We start from the raw sequence: 27,957 nt of genomic DNA on the forward strand, positions 1-27,957 counted from the left end.
ACTATCATATGTCAACTGTCAAAACAGGTTTTTAAATCTCCCCTACTTGCGTTGTCCATGATCACTACCTGATATTTTTGAAGCTTCTCTTGCCTTTCTTACACCAGGTGTTCTAATAGCTGGAATCCCAAGCTCATCATCAAGGCTATGCTCCGAGCCACTAGACTCTCCATCAACAAAAGAATGCCCTACAAAAATGTCGAGCATACCAAGAGGCTCACCAACTTTCTCTTTGCCTCTTTACGTGATGTACCAACTGCATTTTCAGAGCTGGTATTTTGACCCAGCCTGCCACTCCATGGACTATCAATAGAACCAACAAAAGAGGACTCTCCAGGTCCACTCAATGACTGTGATTGCTGACTTGCATTCTGTGCAATCACATTTCTAGTTATATCAACCCTAACGACATCTTTCTTAGCAGCATACTAGCTACTCATTTCTTCAAACACAACATCTAGTAGGGTTATAGCATGTATATCCCTTTTCCTCAAGGGAATATCCAATAAACACACATTTTTTGCCTTTAGATCTAGCTTCATATATGCAACTCATTTGGCACATGCACATAGGCAATGCATCTAAAAACTTTCAAGTGAGACAAATCAGGTTTCTTGCCATTGAATTTCTCATGTGGTGTTACATCATGTATGGCTATAGTAGGAGGCATGTTCATGATATAAACTGCTATAGAAACAACTTCATCCCAATAGCGATGCAGCATATTCTTTTCTATCAATCAATGCTTGTGCTATCTCTGTAATGTGCCTGTTTTTTCGCTTCGCAACTCCATTTTGTTGTGTTGAGTGTATCTACATGTAAACTGTGTCTAAATGCCATTCTTTTGTAAAAAATCAGAGAACTCATTGGAGAAGTACTCTCCCCCTCCTTCTAGCCTTAGGCACTTCACATGCTTTCCTGTCTGCTTTTCATCCTCCTCCCATCACTCTAAAATTTTGAGAATGAGTGAAAAATTCACTCTTTTCCTTCATGAAATACACCCACACTTTTCTCATGTGGTCATCAATGAATGTCACATAATACCTACAGCCACCCATAGATGTAGTTTTTGCAAGAAGCCATACATTTGAATGCACAACATCTAGTACATTCCTACTCACATTTTTATCATGTGGAAATACATGCTTTGTTTACTTTCCAAATTAACATGCTTCACATACTTTTTGCATACCATCAACCTTTAAACCTAGACAGCCCTGTCATAATTTCTTTAGTCTACATAGACTTCATTCTTTACACATTTACATGCCCAATTCTCTTATTCCAAATGTCTGTATATCTTTCACAACTTCTGATCCCTGTGTAAACATTGCGGATTTCACTTCAGGCATATTTACATCTAGTGTAAACATTCTGCCCACTCTATTGCCTTTTGCAACTAACCTACACTTATCTTTAAAGTCTTTGACATAACAACCATCAGGGTTAAAGCGCGCCTGCAAACCCTATTCAATCATTTGGCCAACAGAAATCAGATTCTTTATAATTTCGAATGTGAAGCCCTGCAAGATACTTCACCTTACGATCCTGCATAGATAATGGCACATTTCCAACATGGGCAATTGGATGAGTATTGTCATCCCCTGTTTCAACAAAACCTGGCTTTTCATGATTTTTCATATCCTTGAACCACTCCGCCTATAACTGTTCATGTGGTTCAAAGCACTTGAATCCACATACCATACAACATCATTGCGTGTGCGATACATCATTTTTCGACACAGCATTGAGCACATGCCGCATAACAAAAAACCTTTCATTGTCCTCATTACTTCGGCTAGAGGATGCACAATTATTTTCATACATTTTTTCACTTATCATGTCATTTTGCTTCTTATAGCAATCTGCCTGCACATGCCCAAATTTTTTACAATAAAAACAACCTCGTGTATCATTTTTCTACCTTTGCCAATTTCCACAACCTCTTTGACTCCCCCTACCTCTGAACTGGCCTCTTCCACCTTTATGTTGTTGTTGTGTGATGAATGGAATTGTTGTTGCTGACCATAATTTTGATTACTTGTTCAGCCACCACCACCTTGGCCACGCCCTCGACCACTACCTCATCCTCTACCTGCACTTGTGTAGAAGGCTTGTTGCTTCGAACTGCCTTTGTTTTGTGAAGGCTGGTTTTCACCCAAACTCTTTTCTTTAATGATCAGCATTGACACCAAATTTGTAAAGTTGGAAATTTTCTCTCGAGTCTCAATAGAAGTCTTGAATGCCTTGTATTGTGGCGCCCAAGACCATATAGACATACTTCCACCTTATCATCATCATCAACAGAAACACCAATGGATGCAACGGATTCCACAATACCCTTGATCTTCAAGACATAATCAGTTACAGACATGTTTTTCTTCTCCATAGTATGAAGCTCATTCTTCAACTGAATCTTTCGTACCTTTGTTTTGTGGAGTCTGGTCTTCACCCAAACTCTTTTCTTCAATGATCAGCATTGACACCAAATTTGTAAAGTTGGGAATGTTCTCCCGAGTCTCAATAGAAGTCTTGAATGCCTTGTATTGTGACCCAAGACCATGTAGACATACTTCCACCTTATAGTCATCATCATCAACAAAAACAATAGTCTTCTCCATAGTATGAAGCTCATTCTTCAACTGAATCTTTCGTGCCTTGGTGTTGTTTGACCTACACAAAGTGCTATCTTCTCTGTAGTGGTACTATACTACACCCAAACTGTCATAATAACCAGTGATGTCAATTCGCATACATAGACCTCTTGGTAGTGCATAACCAAATGCCCTTCCTACTGTTCAAAAAATAAAATTCTTTAAACAATCGAAACTTACCTCCCACAGTGCACGCGAACGCCTTCTAATTGAAAAAAAGAGATTAAGACGTGCCCAGAACACGTTTTAATTCGTAAAAACGTAGTCCATAGGATAGTATAGTTGGCTTACAGCTTTATTCCTATGAAGACATCTTCTCAATTAGAGTTCATTGTGCCGGTGCCTCCCTAAGAGCTCCCGACAAGGGTGTAGTAGCCAACACAAAGGGGGAAGAGTAGGTGTTACGTAGGCTGTAACGCCTGTGACCCGTTGAACACACCCAAGCGCTTCATTTTGCAAGCACCTTTCTCTCGGATCGGAGCATCCCAGAGTAGCGATGCTTGTAGAGGCTCGCAGTGCAACACAATTCGGCAGTGGAGACGACAGTCTCACAGGCGACCGTAAGGGGGGTGACTATTCTCTCTCCACCACTGCTCATTTTATTAGCGTTTTTTTGTAATTTCTGAGTTCTCGCATTGTCTTTTGTACAAGAATTAAAGATGTTTGCTAGGCGTAGTGTGTCCCCACCACCTTCTACTTCTCTAGGGTTTTCAGGTCTCTTGTCCTCGGTCGCGAGTTTTTGACCCCGACCGAATTGTCAGGCCGTATACGCCCGATCATTGTCCGGTCCAGATGCGCTCATCGATCACGTGTGATCCGCCAACGCTCTCCTCGTCCGTTGACCCCACCTTAGGACCCAGCGAGCCCGCAGAGCGGCCGCAGTAGTAGATGACCCCTTTCTGGCCGATGAGCCAGATGACATGAACACCGACGTCGCCGAGGGGATCGAGGAGGACCTCTTGGAATATGACGATGACGATTATGACCTATTGGACCCTGCCGACGTCTTGACAGAGACGGAGCTCTCTAGTGGTTTTTTTTAAATATCTTAATGCAAAACTGAACAATATGGGTAAAGTCCAGGGGCTGACTTACTCACGATGCTACAGAGCATCTCCACACGGTTAGATGCACTGACAGTCGACTCGGCTAGTACTCCGACTCCTTGTGGTAGCCGAGCTCCTACGGCACGGGTGAGCATAGCCTTGCCAGTGCTTGTAGGAGTACAGGCCGATGCGCCTGCGGGGCCGTCCGTAGAGATAGCTTCGTCGTTATTAAAAGACTCAAAGCCGCCTAGTTTTGGTGGCGAGGAGAAGGAGAGAAACAAGGACTCAGTCAACATGTTTCTAGCGAAGTGGTCAGATTTGCATGCGTTGCGATAGCAGCCTACAGCCCATAGAGGCTAGCCTCTCATTAACCGACAAAGTGTATAAGTGGTGGATGAGTTTGACAACTCGTCCTGCCACTTGGACGGAGTTTGAAACAATGTTTTGAAAAGAGTTTTTGCCTGTTAATGAGGTGGAGAGAAGCTGGGACAAGTGCTCGATGGAGAACAAATCCCTGACTCAGTACATCTCAGACTATAGGGAGATAGTACTCAAGCTAAAGGGGATCGATGCATTCCAGACATTGCGAGGCTTTAAAAGAGGCCTCAAAGATGATTACCTTGAGTACATAGAGCCCTTACAGCCTAAAGACTTAGCAGAGGTAATTAAGTATGCGCAGATATTTGATGACATCAAGCGCCATAGTGCGCGTGGTGGTTCGAACAGGGCCGAGGGTAGTGAGAAGAGGAGGTCAGACCTTAAAAGAAAAGGGTTCCGCAGTGATAAGCAAGGGATAGGATAGGCCAGGAAGGACAGGGTGGTCATTGGTCTAAAAAATCGCGACCATCCAGGAAGAAAAGAGACAGCGAAATCCAAAAGAAAGAGCAGTATATTAAAGCGCGAAAGGAAAATCGCTGCTTTAATTGCAACGATGTACGGCACACGAAGGCTGAGTGTCCAAAGCCTAAAGCGAGCACGAGTGGCAACAAGCCCAAAAGAGATGGTAAATCCTCTAGGCAGTTGCATACAGTGCAGAGACTCCCTCTCAGTTCCGCAGAGTTCAGAGAGGTGACAGTGTGTCATTGTGATGAGCATCACGCTTGTTCAGTGACACCAGCGATGTGGCAGCCTACTGTAGGTCCACATGACATGGTGCGCATGTATGGCACCATAGGTGGCCATAGAGTCACATTTTTTATAGCCACAACTTCTTGAACTACTCGTTAGTCAAGAAGTTGGGTTGACTGAGACCCAGAGTGATCATGAGAGTATACTATTGTCCTAGCCAACGGGTATGACAAAACGGTATGAAATACCGTAGTATTGGGGGTCCCATTATCTATGCAGGACTACGCAGCTCCACTTGACTTTCAGGTCATGCACTTAGCCACAGCAGACGTATATCTAGGCAAGGAGTGGCTGTATGGCTAGGGCCCTAGTCTAGCTCGGAATTACCTACATAATACGCTACATTTTGAGCATGGAGGTAGAGTCATTACCCTGCAGGGCAATCATACTGTCCCTGCCACACCACTTATTTCCTCCATGGAGCTGTGCACAGCGGTCCGCAGAGACTAGATAGCAGAGGTATATGCTTGTTACCTTTTTTTAAATTCTGTTTTTGTAGACAAAACTGTAGATGATGTTTGCGTAGACAAACAAGGAAAACAAAATAGCCTTGGACGAGACCCACTGTTTGAAAACCCTGTTTGGCATGCATGCGATTCAAACAAGAAAAAAACCAAGGTGAAAGAGACATTAAAGAAAAAGTACGTTGATACTTTAATGAATTTATTAGAGGAATTTCAGGAAGTTTTTCCTGATGATTTGCCAGATGGCTTACCACCATCTAGAGAAGTAGACCATGGCATCGAAGTTATGCCAGGATCAAAACCTATAAGCAAACCTGCTTATAGATTAAGCCACTCTGAGGCACAAGAAATGGAAAAACAATTGACGGAATATTTAAACAAATGCTTCATTTGGCCTAGTTCAAGTCTGTGGGCATCGCCTATTCTTCTGGTAAAGAAGAAAGGCGGATCTATGCGGATGTGCATAGACTATAGGACTCTTAATCAGATAACGATTAAGAACAAGTATCCAATGCCACGCATGGATGAGTTGTTTGATCAACTCTATGGATCGAGATACTTTACAAAAGTAGACCTGAGATCAGGGTATCATTAGGTTAGAATTAAAGTAGAAGATGTTGCGAAGACAACATTTAGGACCCATTTCAGGCATTTTGAGTTTTTGGTTATGCCATTTGGACTAACCAATGCTCCAGCGACGTTTATGACGCTGATGGATAGCATTTTACGTCCATATCTGGGAAAATTCGTAGTAGTTTTCCTAGATGATATTCTTGTGTACAGTAAGACACAGAAAGAACACATAGAGCATTTGTGTCTAGTGTTCGAGTTGTTGCGAGAGCACAAACTATTTGCAAAGAAGAGCAAATGTGAATTTTTTGAAACAGAAATTCACTACCTTGGCCATATTATATTCGTCGATGGTACGCGGATGGAGCCAGAAAAAGTAGAGGTTATTCTTAAATGGCCAGCGCCGAAGAATCTCGAGAAACTGTAGATTTTTCTTGGCATGTCGGGGTTCTACCGATAGTATGTGAAGGACTATGCGAAGATCGCACTCCCGTTGACTGACCAGTTAAGGTCAAAAACTAAAAACATTAGTTGGGGGGAAGTCCAATAGAAGAGCTTTGATAAGCTCAAGGTGACCGTAGCAGCTACACCTGTTTTGACTATTGTCGACTATTGTCGATCCAAATGAGCCGTTTGTCTTGGAAACAGACGTTAGTAATGAGGCCATTGGGGCCGTACTTATGCAAAGGGGACGCCCAGTTGCATTTGAGAGTAAAAAGTTAGATCGTGCAGCGTAACTACTCGGCTTACGAGCGAGAGTTACTAGCGATAGTTCATGCATTGAAAAAGTGGAGACACTATTTATATGGTGCTTCTTTTGAGGTCCAGATAGACCATGAAAGTCTGAAATGGCTTTCAAGTCAAAATGAACTGAAGGGTAGAAAAGCTCGGTGGGTGGAGATTCTACATGAGTTTGACCTTCAGATACATTACCAGAAAGGTAAGTATAACGTGGTGGCGAAGCACTTAATCACATGCCACAGATTAATGAACTTAGTTTCATAGTCTTCAAGAATAATTTCTTGGAGTCACTACGTGGTTTATGTGAGCATGATCCATCTTTTACAGAGGTCTGACGCGCTGTATGCGTACGCACTTCTTCGCAGATGCGACCACCTCCCTCGTTGGCACGGATTGCTAGTCCGGAGAGACTAGCCAAAGGTGCAACGGGAAGGGAAGCGAGAGTTAGTCTGGAGAGACTAGCCGTGTCTTCTGGGTATAGTTTGGAGCCGGAGAGCTTTGACGTAGGCCCTTCATCACCTTTGATGCCATGACTTCAAAGGGGAGTGATAAACTTCGTCGGGGGGAGAAATATGCTAATTACTCCATTGACGACGGGTACTTACTCTACAAGGGTAGAGTATGTGTACCGACTATTGATGACTTTCGGGCCCAAATTCTTAAAGAAAGTCATGATAGTCCAAGTGCGGGTCATCCCGGGATTCAAAAGACCTATGCACTAGTAAAAAGATAATTTTATTGGCCTATTTTGTTTAAGGACGTCCAGACTTATGTGCTGAAATACAATAAGTGCCAAGTCAATAAACACGAACGTCTTAAGGTTGGAGGACTACTCCATCCGCTGGAGATTCCTCAAGGGAAATGGGAAAGCATTTCCATGGATTTCATTACCGGTTTACCCAAGACGAGTCGAGGGAATGACTTAGTGTGGGTGGTAGTGGATAGGTTAACTAAAATGGCAAAGTTTATCGCCGCGAAGAAAACTGTTAAAATGCCAAAGTTTGCAAAACTCTTTATTGAACATCTCTACAAGCTATATGGCCTGCCCGCAGATATAGTGTCGGATAGAGATAGAAAGTTCAACAGTCATTTTTGGAGGGAAGTCTTCAAAAAGTTGATACTACTCTGAGTATGAGTACGGTAGATCATCCGGAGTCTGATGGTCAAACTGAAAGAGTTAACCAAATTCTAGAGGATATGTTTTGTTCTTATGTTAGTAAGAAGCAATCTAATTGGGAAGAGTACTTGCCCTTATTGGAGTTTGCCTATAACAGCTCCAAACACTCAGCAAGACTGGATTTACACCATTCATATTAATGTATGGATTCTAGCCGAGATCTCCGATGGCTGTAGGCCTAGAAAAGGAGAAGATTCAATCTGTTCAAGGATTTTCTTGAAGATATGAATGATATGCTTAGAGCCACATGTGAGAGCATTCGTAGCGCTCAGGATTGCGCTAAAACTTATGCGGATAAAGGATGTAGAAAGGTGACCTTTGCAGAAGGTGACTTTGTATTCTTTAAGGTTCCTGCGCAGTTAAAAACCATGAAAACGGGAAAGTGTGATAAACTTTCTTCGAGATATTGTGGTCCTTTTAAAATCCTTAAGAAGATTGGGGACGTAGCATATAAACTTGAGTTACCGGAGAGTTCTCAAGTCCATCCTGTCTTCCATGTCAGTAAACTGAAGAAATTAGTTCACGGGTTAGAGAACGCAGTTTCTCAAGAGATTTTGGTGGACTTGATAGAGCCACCAAAGATACCACATGAACTTGAAAAGATTCTAGAGTATCATGACAGACAAACCCGACATAAAGTGTACCAGGAGGTACTTGTTAAATGGAGAGACAGGGATGAGGAGGCAACTACTTGGGAACGCCGTAGTGCAATTTCCAAGAGGTTTTCCCAGTTTGTTTTTGAGGACGAAAACTCTTCTTAAGGGGGGGTAATGTCACGTAGGCTGTAACGCCTATGACCGACAGCAGATTGGATGGCCAGACGGGGCTTTAGCGTCAACGCCTCGGTCGAAGCGTCAAGGACGTGGCCATCCGAGGTTCAGTGTGGGAGAGGACGCCCATGCGGAGTCATGGGTGGCCAGTCTAGTGGGACGGCAGGCCACACACTATATAGCTTGGGGGATGAGGGGCAATCCTCATTCTTCCTCTATGGCTGGGTGGTGAGCCAGAGGCCGTCCCCTCCTATGGTAATGCCCGTAGTGGTGTTACGAAAATCTAACAGTAGGTGAAGCTCTTACTGTCGTACCGCTTCATGTGCTTCTCTTGCTTGCCGCTCAACTTCTTCGCATGAACCAAGCTCTAATACCAGGAAAAGATGTAGGGAGAAAGAGAGCTTGAGCTCTTGCAAGCACACACACTCACACAAATCCTAGAAGAGAACACATAAGATGAGAGGTTAAAAATTTGTTCTTCTTCTTCTTCACAACAAAAAGTTCAAAGAGATAAGGGAAATACAACATAAGTACTAAAGTACTATGTACATGTGGTCCATAACTAATAACATAAGATATATTTTTTTAAATCCATGAGGTCTTATTCCATTCCTAGTCACACACAAGAATTTCACCCGGTTACACACACACACTATACTAACTACATACACACACACCTGAGTACCATAAGGGGGTAACACCCTTCCAAATATTGACCACTTTATAGATAGTGGACAAGCCGCAGGACGAACCCCACAAGTTAGTCGGTCGATTGGAGTGACACATCTTTGGTAGAATTTGGTGTTGCAAGTTGAGTCACGATCTTTGATATCCATGGCAACCATCGTCCCTAATGTAGAGCGTGAGCTTGAGGGGAAAGCATTGCATACTATTGTCACCACAGGATCGTTGAAGAGGAAGGTGAAAGAAAACGCCATGATCGTATCAAAACGATGACAGCCTAAGGTGTGCAGATGGCTACCTACATGCCCACCTGCACGTTAACACACCCTTAGTATAAGATGTCCCCAAGAGGATTTGAACTCAAGACCTCCCGTAGAAAGTACAAAGTCTTATCCACTAGGCTATTGCCTAGGGACAATATAAGATACATTTGGTTTTATGGCTAGGAAAAATTTATGCTATATTTATGATTTTTGGAGGTCTTATTAGATGCTCCTTTTTTTTTAAAAAGTCCATGTTACAATCACTATAGAGATAGGAAATGTGAAAAAAATTTAGTGCCCTACGATGCCTTTGAAATAAGAGCCTTTTCTTAAAGTCTTATTTACACCATCTTAGAAGTTTACATCATATATAACATATATAATAGGTACATTCTATATGTTGGTTAGACTTACAAAGCATCATGCTTTTAAGAGAAGCAAGAAAAGTTCATAGGAGAGACTCAATGCTCAAGAATATATATGGCCATGGTTAAATTTGGTTTCAAATCTTTTAATCCTTTTCATTTGTTTGGAACACATAGAAGGTCAAAATAAGTATCCCAAACTTTTTGGGATGAATATTTTATATCTTTCCTAATCAATACAAAAAGGAAGGTAAGTAGGTTCATTTCGAGTTGAAAGAGCTTCATAAAAAATGAGTATACTAAGAAAATATCGTCTAGAGCATGAAACTCTTAACAATCAATATAATATATATTCACAATCTTTAGTGTTGCTCACATGCCTTTGTTGAAATCATCATTTTAATTTGTTTTGGAAAAAAATATTAGCAATGTTATAGGAGAAGTTCTTTAAAAAAAAAAAGGGCTTTACACCACTAGTCATTTACCTATCACTTACTTTATTTAACATGCTGCTATAACCAGCAAAAGCGTCAAACACATGACCTCTACATTGGGACTTTAACCCCCTAAACATCCGGCTATACAATGGGAGAATGCTAGTTTCTTTTTATCACGGCAAAGGTCCTATCAAGGGCCAAAAAATTATTTTACAAATAATTAAGTTAGTTAGTAATAGGGTGCTTCTATATCTTTAGGTAGCGAGAAAACTTTAAAAAAATGGAAGTCACGTATTCAACTTGTACAAGACCTCCTTGATGAATGTTTATAAGTGGTAAGCTTGTTTTGAACTTTGGAAAGGCCTATTTGGGGACAAAGATGTTCTAAAAGAGGTAAGTTGGACTTTTTCAAAATTCTATAGTAATCATTCCAAACATAAGTAGAAACAATAATGCAACACCTCTTTCTATACAAAACCTAGTCAGGAGATGAAGATTTCCTAAAAGTGGTAAGGCAGATCTTAGAAAAGTTATATAGTAATCATTCCATTCATAAGTAGAAACAATAATGCAACACCTCTTTCTATACAAAACCCTCTTTCTATACAAAACCTTCAACTTTACCACTGTTGACACAAATATAAATTCTTAAACTTTAGAATCATGTATAGAAAGCATTTTAGTTTGAATATTTGGATATGGATTTGAGAGGATGCCTCTTGGCTATTAATATTAGGTTGAATATATTTGACTTTTGCAATTCACATTTGACTTTTCTATGATCGAGCTTGTATAATATATTGAAGATGTCTCTTGCTTTCTTATTGAATAACCTATTTATATATTTTGGCAACTCCTTTTTTAAAAGCAAACATTTGGAATCCTTATGAGTATTAATTGTGCTTGTTTCTTTGCAAACTTCTATCTCTTTATGTATGATTTGAGCAATGAATTATTTATTGCTTCTAATCTTATTATTCTTCATAGACTTTGCCAAGTGAGATGATATCATCATGATGTATGTGTCCTCAACATTGAATGTTTTCCTCAATCTCCACTACACAAAAATCCTCATTCTTTTCGTAGTGAACTTTACCCTCATGAATCTTGTAAGCTTGTCATGTGGAGAGTGTTATTCCTTCTTAGATCTTAAAATATATCAATTTGATATAGGTCTGAAGGTTACCCTCATGAATCTTGTAAGCTTGTCATGTGGAGAGTGTTATTCCTTCTTAGATCTTAAAATATATCAATTTGATAGGTTGATATGTTTTTAATGGCTAAGGATTGTAAAATTGCTTCCCAGTTTCATAATTTTACTTCTTTTTACACTCCTCTTAATTTTTTGCAATAAATAATAAAATTTTTGTATTAAACAGTAGTTCATGTCTTTGTGATTTCAAAGTTTGGAATTAAATTTTTTTAAGAAAACAAGATCAATAGACAAGATGTCAAGTCTCTTTTTTTGTTTTGTTTACTAGATTGAAAGTTTTTATTTTTCATACCTATGCATGTTTGCACATCACATTCATATTTGTAGATAGTTTTGTTTTGTTTTCCTCATCAATTTCCTCATTTTACATTAAATGTTTTTTTTAATTTGTAAAATTTTATGTTTTCAAGTTGCTATTTTGTTTCACCTTGTAGTGTACACTTTAGTCCTTCGCCCGTGAGAGTTCTCTCTCTTTTAAAACCCAACACGCAACTTATAATACTTTGATTACTACTCTCTCTCTCTCTCTCTCTCTCTCTCTCTCTCTCTCTCTCTCTCTCTCCCCGCCCCTCCACCTAGATTTCATGTTTGTTAACTCATAAACTAGCTTTATTTCTTTAGTTCCCCGACCAATTAAACACTAAATGTAAAAAACTGTTCACTTTTTTCCCTAAAGGTATTGTATTCTTTGCATGGTCTTCTCAAGTTAGGAGCTTGGTCAATCGTATGAAGGTATAAACATGTATTTTTAGTTCCTTGACCAATTAAACACTAAATGTAAAAAATTGTTCCCTTAAGGTATTGTATTCTTTGTATGGTCTTCTCAACTTAGAAGCTTGGTCAATCGTATGAAGGTATAAACATGTATTTCAATCGTATGAAGATATACACATGTGTTTCAATCGTATATGAAGATATACACATGTATTTTAATCATATGGAGGTATATGCGTATGTACATGATGCAAACTCATAATGCACTTGTGCTTTGCATGGAGCTCACATCTGGGTGGAATGTTTGTTGATCCACCCTTGTAGCCAATCAACCCCAACCTCCTTGAACAAAAAGTGTGCCCTCAATCGTCTTTGTTAGTGGCTTAGAGCTTCTCTATGCATCCTAACCAACCATACCAACCAACCAACCATACCAAATTCAACTTAACCAGCATCTAGAACCCAATTGAAAAGAATTAGGACATCTTCAACATCCACCTAATCAATCTACAAGATAAATGATAACCTAATTGAATGTAGGGCACAATTGAAATAAAATTAGAGCTTAATCTATCCATTTGACAGGGTAAATCAGAACCAACTCAAATTGATCTTGAATAATAATTAGGGGTAAACAAAACGTACATGCCTAGCTTTGACCTTGCCATTCTTTGCTCATTAAGTAAGACTATGATAGCCTCTCCAACTTGACATGCTTGCACTGATCAAAGAGAGTGTGAATGATTTCATGAGAGAATCCCCCATCGCACATAGCAAAACACACTTGCCAACTCTAAGAGGTCTTCATAGTCTTCTTATGGAGTTATTTATTTGCAATGCCAATGGAAATTTCAAAGAGGCACTTGCCATCCTTTTTTGCATGCATTTGTTAAAGGTAGAGCTAAGTACAAAATAGTTCTTGTTAAGAGAACAACTCCAGAAAATACAAAAAATGAAGAAGAATACGAGCCAAAATAGAATCTCCTCAGGGAGATAAACTAAGATAGCTAAACGTTCCCATCGAGGGAGCAACCCTGGACACTTGGTTGGCTGGCACCATGCACCCAGGCAGTCCTTCGAGAGAGCAAAATTCCTCCAAAGACCTAGTCGCCCCTTAGTCCTAGTAACCCAAGCCCTCCACTCGACACCTCTATATATGGGATTTGCTTTTGTGACACAGAGGCAACCCCACAGGTGTTGGATATTGAGGGTAAGTACAAGGTTCATAAGGATGACACATGACACATGAGGTTCTTTTGTTGCCTATCCTTTTAGCAGCTAGTCCTTTACTTTTTTTGACATTCAATTTATTCGTTCCCTATCCTTTTGACAACTAGTCTTTTACTTTTTCATTTTTCATGCTGTCTTGAATTTATTCATCATTAGTATTATTCATATAAATAATATATATTTTACATATTGTTTATAATGATATCATATAAATATATGTTACACATTCACAAACTTGAAATCTCCTCCCTCTCACCTCTCCTTAAAGGAGATTTTTATCTATCTTACATCTCCTTAAAGGAGATTTTTATCTATCTTACATCTCCTACAAAGATGGCTACGAAGATGGAGCTATACTCTCGAGAAAAGAAATTTATATTGGACGTTTTTGGACAAGGAACTCGCCAGTTCTACCGTGAGCTATAGTTCTCTATAGAAACAACTAAGGGTGTTGATAGACACAAGGACACCCCGCCCTTTCTTAGCTTTTCTTGGGCAAGCAAGGAAATGAATGGGGGAGAGTCCCCGTTCATGAGCATGGGCATGGGAAATCTCCCCCTTTTGTAGGCCCCTTTTCTAGGTGCGTGAAAGCCCATAAGGGTGTTTATGCATAGGCATGGAATTTGAGCAGGGAAAACCTTCCCTTACTTTTCACCTAAGAGTACCATGGACTAGAGTGAATTCATGAGTGCTTAGGAGGCAAGTGTCTAGATTCTCCATAGCATGAAGCAATAAATTGTTTGATGTGAATCATATTTGTAGAGAGGGAGACGTAGATAGATCATTTTACCATCTATGGAGGCCGAACACGGTCTATGAGACCCATACAAAGTACGAAGGCATGGCATGCATATACCAAAGGAGAGTCAGAGAGAAAATGTCTCTTGATGGGTGGAGTATCTGTGTGCAATGAAGGCGGACAAAGCAATGCTTTTCCCCTTTTGTGAGTGGAAGGTGTCAATATTGTGTTCTTCCTCAAATAAGCGAGGAAGCGAGGAAAACGTGTGTGAATGGTAGCATAGGCTAAGCATTCCAAGAGAGAATGTTGCTCTGTCTCCGGTACTCAAGAAAACAATGTGTGCATGTCCACTAGGATTCTAACCCTCCACTTTGTGGTGTGGGAGCTGAGCTTGGCCTTTGAAGTGTGAACCCATCTCTCTCTATTCACTCTACATACACTAGTATACACTAGTGACTACACAAGCTAGGTACTGTGCGTTAGTTCACCGGTGTGACCTCTCTCCCCTCTATACACACACACACACACATCATCTTAAGCATCACCTCTCTCTGTATACGGGCAATCGGGCATCTGAGGATCAGTTCACTCTGACCTCACTGTAGATACTCTCACAGTTCTGCTTTAGTTGCAGTCTATACTCTCTCTCTAGAGACACCTCCTTTCTCTCTCTACACACTCGCTCTCTCTCTAGACACACCGTACAATTCACAGTCTTTTTTCTTTCCTCTCTCCACGCACAGTCGTTAGTTATCTCCCTCTCTCTCTCCATCTCTGTCGACACACTCTCTATCTCCCTACAGTGCCTAGACTCTTCTTTACATTCTCTCTCTTTTTCTCTCTCTGTGTACACGATGACACAGGACAGTAGACACGCTCTCTCTCCCTCTTTTTTTCTCTCTCTCTCTCTCTCCACCCACCCCTGTGCAGTAGTTCACTGTCTCAGTCTAGGCCCCAGAACCATTGACATTGTGTAGTGAGTCACATCACGTCTCTGGACCTCTGCAGAAAGCACACTCACTGTGAGCACCAGTGTGGTTGCAAGATGAGGTACTCTGCACACTCCCTTTCTAGTCCATCGCCCATCTCCTTTTTCCAACTTTTAACCTGCACTCGCACATGGCCCCCGCCCAACAAGCACCCCCAGCTATGGCATGGCCTTCTTCTAGCTGTTGCCCTTTTGGTCCCTCTCTTATTAGCTTTTCTTTTCTTCACAGACCTTCAACCCTTTTCATCCATTGGCCAAGTAGCACCCACATTGCTCTGCAATTGTGCCCTTCTGTCTGCCTTCTCCTCCAATTATGCCCTTTCCTGATTGGGGGCTACAATTGAGCTTGCTTGCCCAAATGTGGGGAAACATGAGACGCCTATAGAATTGGTGTACTGCATTTGCTTTTGTAGCATCACTGTGCTCCTATGTTCCACCACAAAGCTTGGCTACAACAGATTCTGCAAGGCTTTCCTTCAACAGATTTTATATCACTGCTTCTTCACCACAATACTGGCTCCAGGGTAGCACTTGCTGCAATTCTGGTTTACATCAGTGAAGTGTTGCACAAGCATAGATTTGCCAAAGAGCTCCGTGTTCTTCTTTGTCTGATTTCTCAAACCCTAGTTTCCTGGTTTTCATCCTCGAACCCTGGCTTTCTAATTCCTTCAAACCCTAACTTTCTTTCCTTCATATCTAGTTTCTGGTTCTCATCATCTCTCGAACTGTAGCAGTGGCTTTTCTGTGAAGATGATAAGCATCAAGGATCTTTATACCGTTCTCAGTGCCATGGTGCCTCTGTATGTGGCCATGATCTTAGCATATGGATCAGTGAGATGGTGGAAGATCTTCACTCCTGTACAATGCTCCGGAATTAACCGCTTCGTTGCGGTGTTTGCTGTGCCACTGCTATCGTTCCATTTCATCTCTACCAACAATCCATACAAGATGGATGGCATGTTCATCCTAGCAGACACTCTTTCTAAGTTAGCCATTCTGCTTGTGCTAGCAGCATGGACCAAATTCTCACCAAATGGGAACTTAGACTGGATGATCACCCTCTTTGCCCTTGCTACTCTCCCCAACACTTTAGTCATGGGAATCCCCATGCTAAAAGCCATGTATGGGAGCTTCTATGGAGACCTAATGGTGCAGCTTGTGGTGCTTCAATGCATCATATGGTACACTCTCATGCTCTTCTTGTTCGAGTATAGAGCTGCCAAGCTTCTTGTTACAGAACAATTTCCTGGGGTAGCAGCTTCCATCATCTCCTTCAAAGTGGAGTCAGATGTGGTCTCTCTCGATGGCCGGGAGCCTCTTCAAACACAAGCCGATGTCGGGGAAGATGGTAAGATAAGGGTAACAATACGCAAGTCTTCTTCTTCTCGTCCACCTTCTCTGAATATGTTTGCCTCTCCACGGAGGTCTCTAGGGTTGACATCAATGCCCTCATCAAAGGCCATCACTCCCAGGCCTTCAAACTTGACAGGAGCAGAGATATATTCTGTCTACTCATCTCGGAACAACACGCCTCGGGAATTCAGGATGAATAACCCGGACATGCATTCCTTGATGTCGACAAGGGCTGTCAGCCCAAGGCACTCCAACTTCACGGCCTCGGATGTTTATTCTGGGCAGTCCTCCCATGCTCCGACCCCAAGGGCATCAAATGCCAACGAGGATAATTACAAGGAGGTACATGCAGGTTCAAGAGGCATGAATTCGCTTCGTTTTCCACCCTTGAATTCTTTGTACAGCCATGGCTATGGCACAAGGAATCATGGTCCAAATGGCATGCCACATGAGCCTTTTGGGACTGGGCAAAATGGTCCGGGGCATATCAATACCAGCAGCTGGCCGGCATATTCAGGAGGAAACACCATAAACTTCTCGCCTAGAGCATCACAGATATCCAAGAAGATACCTGACCCTGGGGGCTCTCCAAGGCTGGAGGATGATGGCAAGGAGCTGCACATGTTTGTGTGGAGCTCAACAACTTCCCCTGTCTCAGAAGCCAGGATGCATATAAAGGGAAGCATTGACAACAGCAAAGATGCAGAAGAACTGAAGGAAGTAAGAACGCACATTCGGCCTTCTCGAGCTCAAACATCTAACGGAGGTAATCAGATACTTGTGGGTTGGTTTCATCCATGTTTGATAGCATATATAATGTCATGATCAACCATTACCTGGTATTCTCCATTGAAGCTTCATGTTTGAATTTTAGCAGATCTCCATGAACCCTTGAATGAGCGACCACATCCACCACAACCTGCTATCAATGGTGATGAAGACTTCAGTTTCGGGAGCAGAGCAGTGTACCCAGAAGAGACAGGCTCACCGATGAATAAAGATCAGCAAAGTGCATCCATGTCGATAACAACACCACTTTCCCCTAAAATGCCTGGATTTGGAAAACCTAAAGAGATGCCTCCTACTCCTGTCATGATGAAGCTCATCCTACAGATGGTTAGCCGAAAACTCCTCCGGAATCCTAATACATACTCAAGTATAATTGGCCTAGTGTGGTCTCTTATCTCCTTCAGGTGAGTGGGTGTGTTGGCAATCTGGCTTAGCTGTTATGTATATTGGCAGTTGTTGTGAAGCATGACACATTATTTGAAAGCCTATGCTTATACTTTGTCTTTCTGTGGATCTTTGAAGGTGGAACATTGGCATGCCAAAGATCATTGCCAACTCGATAAGCATACTATCGGATGCTGGTCTGGGGATGGCTATGTTCAGTTTAGGTGAAGTTCTCATGCATATTTGTTTTTAGAAACCTACTTATGCAGGCATTCTCTGCAAACCATTTTCTTGCCTAATAGGCATTTTGATTGCATTTGGTTAGGTTTGTTTATGGCCCTCCAGCCCAGACTCATTGCCTGTGGTGCGTCCTTAGCCACATTTGCAATGGCTGTCAGGTTTCTGACAGGACCAGCCGTAATGGCTGCTTCTTCAATTGCGGTCGGCTTAAGAGGTGTTAATCTGCATGCAGCTATAGTGCAGGTATGCTTTCTACTCTACATTGCTTGTGCTGTTGTGGCCCCGATCGGTTGAGTATTTCTCTCTACCAGTCATAGTTTCAGGCTGGTTCTGGGCTTCTTTTGGCTGCTGATTTGTGCTGAGGCTTGAGAAGAGCTGAATGAAAAATGAGGGGCTTTGCGGTCAATGGCAGGGGCCCCCAAAGAAGGGCAAACCCCTAAGTTGATCCCACAAGGGTCGTTCACATGTCCGACCCCTGATGGGGTCTTAGGCGCCTGGCCTGCTGATTTGGGCTGCCTTGGGCTGAAAACAGCCCCCAAATTGGCTGCCCATACCTACACGCTTCTTGTCCATCTCCTCTATGCTGAAATCTTGGCTGCCATATATGTCAACATTGCTCATTCTGGTCCCAGCCTGCTTTCTGTTAAGGCCTTCATGACTTCAGACATTGATATTCCCATCACAGGCGTGCCACCTATCTTACCTTAGTGCATCCCTACTCATTAATCACCAATTGACCTTGTCCTACTGTAGTGGGCTAACAATGATATGCTTCTCAATTTATGCTGTATATGGCCTCGATTGTCAACCATTATAACCAGGCACTCTTTAGATCAAGGTTATTCACCAGAGCCTAGAGCCTGTTCACATGGAATGCTAACATGCTGAACGCCATATGTGTCGGTATTTAACAGCAGCCCCTTGTCCTCAGCCAACACAATCTTCAGCAAATCAAAGCATTTTAAGGCTTAAAGTTAAGCTTCACGCACGGCATTTTCTTTCCACAATGCATCAATGAGCGGTTCTAGAGTATAAAAGCTTTTATGAAATTTTATAAGCTTTCATTGGGAGGTGTCCATATATCGTGCATATTTCCATCATCCAAGGGGTGGAGCCAAGGATTCCAGGATCAGTCTTCAAGAAGGATTCATGTTTGTGTTTCGGGATGGGGCAAGAAGGCAAGGGGACAAAGTGGAACAGATGCACATAACTCTACATGAGACTTGGAGTGAATTCAGAGACCTTAGGCACGGTTTTCAATGAAAAGGTTGCTAGGAAGGGAAGGATGACATGTATGGGAGACCATATGTGGAGACAGGGGATGATGACAGTCATCTAGGGTAAGAAGTTGGAATCCCATCATCAAGTTTAGTAGGAGGGGATGTCATGCGCACACAGCCTAAGCGCTCAATGTTGGGCGTGACAATTATGAAGGGGCGCACAAAACAAAGCAGCAAGCAGAATGGCTCTGTGTAACACGCGGAAGCTCTGAGAGTCTTTTTTCAGCCCTAAACACCACTCAGAACATGCTCATGGGAAACACCCATGTGAACCTAGCATAGTCATCGATGGATGTGACAAAATATAGTTGTCCCCCCAAAGATGGTGTCCTCATAGGACCACAAACATCATTATGAAAGAGTTATAATCTACCATTAGCTCTCGCTGAACCATCTCCTAGGAATGGCTTCCTATGCATTTTGCCAAGAATGCGACCTTCACAAACATGATCATTTGGGATCTCTATATGAGGCATGCATTCCACCATATTATGCTTTTGCAAAAGGATCAAACTCTTGAAATTTACATGCCCAAACGCGGCATGCCATAATTCAACTGCCTTCATTGCATTTGCAGTTGATGCAATTGAACATGCATGATGTGTTTGTTTGTCATAGGTATCCAACCTATACAAACCATTGCAAAGTGAACCTATGGATACAATTTGGAACTCTTTCTTAGGGTCCTTGGTGAGACACTTCTCACCCACAAACTCCACATGCATACCCTCTTGGTAATAGAAGACACTGACACTAAGTTCTTCTTTATGCCTGGCACATATAACACATCATTCATGCAACTCGGCTTCCCATTGGCCAATATCAAAGGCACCTTGCCTATACTTTTAATAAGGTATGTTGAGTGATCTATACAAGAGACACTCCGATGACTTGAAACAGCTCTATATGCATGAATGATAGTCTCCAAGTGGGTTAAGGGACTTTGACTGACTGACTCCTTAAGGCTGAGGAATGACCTATGTAGCTCGTGCCTGACATATCTTCGACTGAGGATTACAATGGGGTCATGGCATACGACAAATATCAAATCCTAAAGGGTTCTACTATTGTACAATGTTGCACTCATGATGAGGCATCTTGTTACCATGCACTACAGTATAGAGTGCATGTGACATAGGAGAGAGAAGAAGAGAGCGATTAGTGTCAGGGTTTTCTTGTCTTTTTATATGGTACAAAAAGGTTGCATAAATGCTTGTACATGTGTAGGCCTTGGTCAGCCCCATAGGGGTGACCCTTGGCCCCTTCTACATGACTTCTATTGATGCTAGACTTGATGAATGCTGAATGAACTTTAACTTTATGATGTGACTTATGAATGGCTGATGCCTATATATATGTTGAGGGGTGACCCTTGGCCCCTTCTACATGACTTCTATTGATGCTAGACTTGATGAATGCTGAATGAACTTTATGATGTGACTTATGAATGGCTGATGCCTATATATATGTTGAGGGGTCCTGATCGGCCTGTTCCAGTAGCTGTCGGCCTTATAGTCACTAGAAACGAGAAACGGGAACAGAAATGTTCGAGGAATGGAAATGGGGAAACGAGTTTTTAGGGGTGGAAAGGGCCGTTTCCTGTGACAATATCACTTGGGAAACACGGCTATAGGCATTAAATGCTGTGCCTACTGCCAATACTTGCCATTAAATGTTGCGCCTGCTGCCAATGCTTGCCTTGCCTACTGCTCCTTCACTCTGATGCCTGGTCGACACTGCCTTGAAGCCCCTTCAGCCAGCCGACAGGTCTTCATGGACCCTCTGATGCTATAAATGCTGATATGCTGCTGAAGATGATGCTAATGATGGTGACGATGATTCTGATGATGATGATATGCTGTTGATGATGCTAATGTGAATGCTATTAAATGCTGACTTTAATTGATGATTAGTCGGGGATTAAGAATGTTCATCCCGAAGATTAGCCATGGCAGGGGCGTGCACATGACACCTGATGACTTGCTTTTATGATACTTGAGTGTTTGTTGCAGAATAGATCCCTTCAGCGTCAAAGCCACCTATTCAAAGATATGTCTTGCTCGTAGCTTCCTATCACTACGACTTGTGTAAAGCCCTAAGCCTCTTCTTGTGCCGCCTGGGCAGGTTGGGCCTCCCTTTGCTGCCTGTGCAGCGCCCAATTCAGCCATCTACCGCCGTTGCTTTGCCTTGTGCAGCATCTGTTCAGCTCCAGCTGCTACTTGTTTAACCCCGCCAATTGCTGCTGCTGTTTGTGCAGCGCCGCTGCCTGCTGAAGCCGCTTTGCAGTGCCGCCACCATCCTATAGTTGCTGCTGTCGCTTCTTGCTTTCGCCGGGTGTATGCTGCCCTATGCACAGCGCACACTGCACAGTGCTGCTGCTGCCTTGCACCGCTTGCTACATGGTTCAGCATTGCCGCCTATGTCGCCTGCCTGCTGCGCTTGTTACATAGCTCAGCGCCCGCCGCCTTAGTGCAACGCTTGTAGCAAAGCTCCTGCTGCGCCTGCGTCGCCTGCCTGCAAAAGTAGCACCTCCTGCGCCTAGTCGAAAGCGTGGGAGTGTTACGGCAACTCGAACCTTGCTAATATACCAAATGTTGGTGCATGGCAAGACAACAAGAGCAAATGGAAAGCTTGTCAAACACAAGAAGGATACACACAGTCGATTGCTTGCAAGGAGCGCTTGCTACATGGTTCAGCATTGCCGCCTATGTCGCCTGCCTGCTGCGCTTGTTACATAGCTCAGCGCCCGCCGCCTTAGTGCAACGCTTGTAGCAAAGCTCCTGCTGCGCCTGCGTCGCCTGCCTGCAAAAGTAGCACCTCCTGCGCCTAGTCGAAAGCGTGGGAGTGTTACGGCAACTCGAACCTTGCTAATATACCAAATGTTGGTGCATGGCAAGACAACAAGAGCAAATGGAAAGCTTGTCAAACACAAGAAGGATACACACAGTCGATTGCTTGCAAGGAGAAGTTGGCACTGGAATATCTCACGTAGGAGTTGTGACTCGTGAGTGAGCAAAAGCGTAAAGAACCTTCAAAATACAAAGTCCCAAATGGGGTCAAACCAAAGAGTGCCAAGTGTTCCTATAAATGTGTAAGTGAGTCAAAGGTTATAAACCATCTATAAGTGACTCAAAAACCTCTAGTGTGCATAGCACTTATTAACCCCTAACAACTACAAATATTCCCACTACAAATGCCTATATCTCCTGTAGGATGTACTAGACATTGCATGTGCATCATATGCAACTCTCTTGTATTCATAAGTCTCTAAAAACCATAACATAAAGTACCGGATACAATAGTAATATCCCCATCACTGCAATCATGTACAATGTATGTGTCATCCATAAAACGGACCACTACGCCGGACCCAACAATGGCCAAAACTGGTAAGAGATTCTTCTTGATACCTGGTACGTACAATACATGAGAGAGTGATCGTCAGGGCATAGAGTTTGTGCGAGACTTTATGGTTGCCCCTCTTGTAGGAGCATACATAATTTTGGGAATTCAATGGTTCAATAAGTTCCAGCCAGACATTGATTGGGACAGGTACACTTTTCGGATTACCCGGAATGTGTCCAAAGCCCTAGTGACCATTAAGTGTGAGCCAGGGATTCCAAACTTTTCTTTAATAAGCCACTTGTAGGCTAAACGAGAAATACGGACGAAAGGCGCACAATGTGCAATAATTTATATCTAGCGTACCCAGACGGTGACTAGTGCTTTCGAGAACTACCGGGATTTCCATGACAAGTTCCAAAAGATTTTTCTTCGGGACAATCCCAAACTTGTCATGCTTCCCTTTTTGGCAACCTTTTCATTGAAAACCTTGCCCGATCTCCAAATCCACTCTAAATCTGATGAAGATCTATGTATGTGTTCCATCTTGTCTCCTAGCTCTTCATGTCCTGTCCTTGAACACTTTCTGTGGTCTTCTATTCCTGAGTATTGAGTCTGGCACACTCACTCCACCCCTTGGAGGATCATCCTCCCTTGGAACCGTTGCCTGAAAGCCTTTCCTGGTATGTCCGAAGTGGCATCCGACTCACACGATTGCCATTCCTCTTGGGTCTTGTGAAACACCACCAATCAATCATTGAAATGTAAGTTTGTGGGTGTACAGATATATCTGTGATATTCAAGACTATTGCATCACCTATTCTTCTACGGGTAAGACCCTCAATGGCTTTTTTGACTTAAACTAAGTGGGTGATTCATTAATATAACATTGTTTTTCTCTTGGTTTGGGATTAGTAAGAAACAACCCACAATTCACTCTCATCAACAGATATTGAGTACAAAGTTGCATGCTTTGCATCTTGTGAGCCATTATGGATGAGGAAGATTCTTCTAGCAAGCCATTCTTGCAACTCCCATGTCCAAGCTTTCATGTAAAGCAACATAATTTTTGGAAAATTAGTTCATCTAATAATTCCCATTGAGCCTATCATGGGAGAAACTTAGAGGGTGATGTTCCCTCCGTCTTCTCAAGAGTTGTCCTCAATTGAGATTGATTCTCCTAGAACAGACACTTTTGGGCACCACTGGAAACAACAGATCGTAGATAAAAGTTGAGCACGTTAGCATCAGCAACAGGTCTCGAGTGGTGCCCACGGGCACCAAACAAGCACCATGAGCACAGGTACCGAAATCAGCAACCAGCAGCGTCAGGAGGAAGATGGCGAATTCAGGGCGTCAGAAATGCTCAAAATTTTAGGGTTTTTGTTAGGTCGCACGGCATGTCCTTACAATATGGATTAGGGTTTCGTAGAGGTTGTATAGGTTGACCCCAATAGATGAAGATGCTTGGGTGTAGGAGAGAATACTGATCACCTGGTATGCTCAGATTTGCAAATGGTTGTAGGTACCTGTATGAAGAAAAGGTGTTCACATACCACAAATCAAGTCAGAAGACAGGGCATCCTCATGGAGTAGGGAACGGTCCCTGGACCATTCCAGCCTGTCAGGCGACTTGCGGCGGGAATGGTCCGACTGGGGACCATTCCCGGCCATCATGGCCCTTGGGAGTGAAAGAGTGCATAGAGCAGAAGCAAGGGCACTAGAGTGTGCTGAATAGAGAGTGCAAGAGAGAGAGAGAGAGAGAGAGAGAGAGAGAGAGAGAGAGCAACTATGTTGAATATACTGAAGTGGTACAATCCCAAGCAAGAGACACAAGAAGTCTCATAAGTGAGGGAGCAAAAGATAGACTAGGCAAGATACAAGACCGAGAGGCCAGCCCACCTATTTATAGGTGGGGAGTGCTGGCCGACCAGACCTATTGAATCTGGCCGACTGGAGCTACTGAACTGGCCGATTGGGAAAAAACCATATGGGCTGGGAAAAATCCCGGAAAAATATGTAAAATAGCGGTGGCCAGCCCACAATCAAGGGCCATGCAAAAGGGACCAAAAGGACACTAGAAATGGGCAGAAACTGGGGATGAATGTGATAACACTCCCTCTCAACACCAGATGCTGAACATACTCCGAGAAGCCGAAGAAGTCATCCTCTGTCAAAGACAAAAGAATGCAGCAACAACAGGTACCAGGAAAGCTCCACAAGCAACCTCCACAGCACTCAACTACAAAAGCAACAAAACAAGCTGCGAGGTACACTTGCTCCTCTAGAAGAAAACAACCATGTAGGCTGCGTTGTGCTGCTCCAAATATCGATGCCAAACCCAAATGTAAACACAGTGCCACAGAAATCCCTAGACGCCTGTAGCTCCAAGAAGATAATACCCTCAAAAGAAATAGAGTCCATCTTCTCCAACTCTGTACCAAGAGAAGCCCAATGCTGTACAATAGCACCCTCCTTGAAGGTCGGCATCGCTAGATGTAAGAACTCAATTGTCCCCTCTGAAAACTGATGTCAGGACTCCACAAGCCCAACCAAATCCAAATCCCAATCCTTCAAGCCCTGGAAGTACCACTGTGCCCTAGGCACGGTCACGGACACACTTGACCACAATCCAGAATCCTCACAGAGTAAGGGAAATAGGAACATTAACAGTAGTGGTAACTGAAGTAGTAGTAGCCTCCTCAATAGCATCACACAACGTAGAAGCAAGCTCCTCCATAGAAGGCAAAGGGACCAACAACACATCCTGGTCACTGGTTGACGAAGAAAGAGTCGGAGGCGAAGCAATAGGAGAAGCTGTGAGCAAAGATAGCCCACTCTCTTCTTGAAAAACATTACTAGAGATATCATCCTAGCAAGGAGAAGTATGCACAGAAACTGAAGGCAAGGCAACAGGAGAAATAAACTTCTTAGATGGAGTGAGCAAAACTAGCCCACTATCCTTCGCTACAGGAACATCTCCAAAAGAAGTATCCACAAGATCACTGGTTGCATAGCACCCAACGTCCCAAGCAAGAGACACAAGAAGTCTCATAAGTGAGGGAGCAAAAGATAGACTAGGCAAGATACAAGACTGAGAGGCCAGCCCACCTATTTATAGGTGGGGAGTTCTGGCCGACTGGAGCTACTGAATCTGGCTGACTGGAGGACTGAACTGGCTGACTGGGAAAAAACCATACGGGCTTGGAAAAATCCCAAAAAAATTGTAAAATAGGGGTGGCCAGCCCACAATCAAGGGCCATGCAAAAGGGACCAAAAGGACACCAGAAATGGGCAGAATCTAGGGATGAAGTGCTAGGAGGGAGGGCACATCAGATTCCGGAATGCAGAACGTAAGGAGATCATTACACGTCAGTTTCTGGAATGAAGGAGATCCTTACACGTCAGCTTTGGGAATGTCAGATTACAATGCCATCACCGTTTGCCACATCAGCACACTGTAGGAGTCTGCAGCACACTGTAGCAGGTTTACAGGATTCCATTCAGAATGCTTGTACTTGCACAAATGTTTATTGTTTATTCTGTCAGTCACCTGACCATGACGGTTCATGGGTGGTCGTGCCTTGCCCATGAAGGGACACATCATAGCAAGCAAACACATGAAATTTCAGGCACGAAACATGTGTGCATATGCAACTTTGTCATGGAAATCCTCGTGTTCATGAAATTTGCACAATCATAGGCACAAGTCAGGCTCACCAGAAAGCACAAGTCTGGGATCAATCCCGGGCACTCCGGTCCACACACTAGCCACAACATGGGCAGCACAAAGGATGCCTGGCCTCGTGTAAAGCGACACGAGACTGGGGACCACTTGGGTGGCCAAATGGTGACACCCGACCAATGGCCTAATAAGTGCATGTGATTATATGACGTATCACATCATACAAGAGGGTTACAATTGTGTGGGATTGGCACGACGCTGATGTCTGCGGGATGTGCACGATACTGACCCTGACTATCCCTTGAGCTACGTGCATGGACGAGAACCTAAAAAGAAGGGAAAAAGGAAAAGAGGTAGGAAAGCAGATTGGATTGTTTTTGATCGCATTTGATGGATGTGAAGGAGCATCGAAGACACTTGAATCGTTGACCATTCTGCTCAGCTTTGACCAGAGTTTGACCCCCTTTTTTTTTTGGCTTGTATCTGTCTAGAATCTCTGACTAATGTGCAGTCTCTACCTAGTGCAATTGATGTAAGTTGAGAAATGTATGTTACCTGACCAGCCTGATTCTTCTTGTCCCTAGTTTGTTGTACATTTACATGCATAGCATGCTCTAATACTTTGCTGTATTTTGTGTCAATTTTCATGACAGTACTTTTTGTTGATATTTTAGGCTGCACTTCCACAAGGCATTGTTCCGTTTGTCTTCGCGAGGGAATACGATTTGCACCCAGATATTCTTAGCACAGCGTATGTCTCAAAGTGTTTCATCAGAAGAAGATTCTTGAGGCGAATTTTTGTACCTCTTCAAAATTGGTTGTGAATGTGTGCGCGTGCACGCATGTGCATGCATGTTAGTATGGGTGTGGGTGGGTTGTGTAGTACAAAAACTTTGTGGATAAGTATCTAACAACTCATTGTTTTGCAGAGTTATTTTTGGCATGCTTGTTGCCTTGCCAACTACACTGCTATACTATGTGTTGCTGGGACTATAGAAAAGATGAATGGGAAAGCATGTTTTACCAAGCAAGTTAGGTATGTGCAACATGAGAAAAGCACCAACATTTCTCCATTCTCCAGCCATTTCTAGTCTTGCAGGTGTAATCATGGACTAAAAGGGTGGTTGGAGAGACCATACTCCATATGATGTCCACAGATTGCAGCAGCTATTGGTGAAGGATTAGGAGGCCCAGAGAGCCCATTCTTCCCACAGTTTTTGTGGCTTGTATAATGCTCCCACTGCATCCATAATTGCTAGCATAACAAATAACCTTAGAAGCTTTGTCCCACCATGCTACACCATTGCCAAGCCTGGTGCTGAAGCAGCTTGAGTCTGTCACTCACTGTCTGGCCTTGTATATTGCCTGTAACAGGACCTCCAACCAATGCAACCCCTTGTTGTCAAGATTGCACTTTTTTCTTTGTTTAGGTAGGTAAGACAACCTAATTTTTTTGATTGGTGTACATTTGTCTCATGGGTAACATCCATGCCATCCATTTTGAGGGCAATATTCAGAGGTTTTAGTGTAATGAAGTTGGCATGGTGTCAAGTTAAGGCAAGTGCTCCCTCTGATTGTTACTTAAAACGTGCATAGAGTTAGAGCATGTCTGATCATTAAGTTTGAAGATGGGTGATGAACCTTAAATCTCGAGTGTCTTTTCAGAGAACACGGATTCATGATTCAGTTTGTGACTAGGTG

The 27,957-nt window shown here is 42.9% G+C and overlaps 1 protein-coding gene across 4 annotated transcripts; it reads left to right on the forward strand.

Annotated features, from left to right (window-relative positions):
- Nucleotides 1-15,240: 15,240 nt before the first annotated feature.
- Nucleotides 15,241-27,787, forward strand: LOC147618925 (putative auxin efflux carrier component 1c). Of its 4 annotated transcripts, none has more exons than XM_086774065.1 (6): nt 15,241-17,302; nt 17,414-17,729; nt 17,848-17,933; nt 18,035-18,192; nt 26,931-27,007; nt 27,186-27,787. In XM_086774065.1, the coding sequence occupies exons 1-6, from the start codon at nt 15,934-15,936 to the stop codon at nt 27,250-27,252; spliced, it is 2,073 nt and encodes a 690-aa protein (XP_086630191.1). In that variant the 5' UTR covers nt 15,241-15,933; the 3' UTR covers nt 27,253-27,787. The 4 variants fall into 4 exon arrangements, with proteins under 4 accessions (XP_086630191.1, XP_086630189.1, XP_086630190.1 ...); XM_086774064.1 differs by having other exon boundaries at nt 15,279-17,302; nt 17,411-17,729; XM_086774063.1 differs by lacking the exon at nt 26,931-27,007 and having other exon boundaries at nt 15,251-17,302.
- Nucleotides 27,788-27,957: the final 170 nt, after the last annotated feature.

This window comes from Cibotium barometz, chromosome 34 (genome assembly GCF_041138505.1).
Source record: "Cibotium barometz isolate CiBa-2024 chromosome 34, ASM4113850v1, whole genome shotgun sequence".
Classification (NCBI taxonomy): Eukaryota; Viridiplantae; Streptophyta; class Polypodiopsida; order Cyatheales; family Cibotiaceae; genus Cibotium; species Cibotium barometz.

What these genes read in the sequence shown, in the direction of transcription:
- LOC147618925 (XM_086774062.1), top strand. Translation starts at nt 15,934, where the DNA reads ATGATAAGCATCAAGGATCTTTATACCGTTCTCAGTGCCATGGTGCCT. An exon ending in AGCTCAAACATCTAACGGAG is followed by an intron (nt 17,303 to 17,410) that starts GTAATCAGATAC and finishes TTTGAATTTTAG; the next exon opens with CAGATCTCCATGAACCCTTG. An exon ending in TGGTCTCTTATCTCCTTCAG is followed by an intron (nt 17,730 to 17,847) that starts GTGAGTGGGTGT and finishes GGATCTTTGAAG; the next exon opens with GTGGAACATTGGCATGCCAA.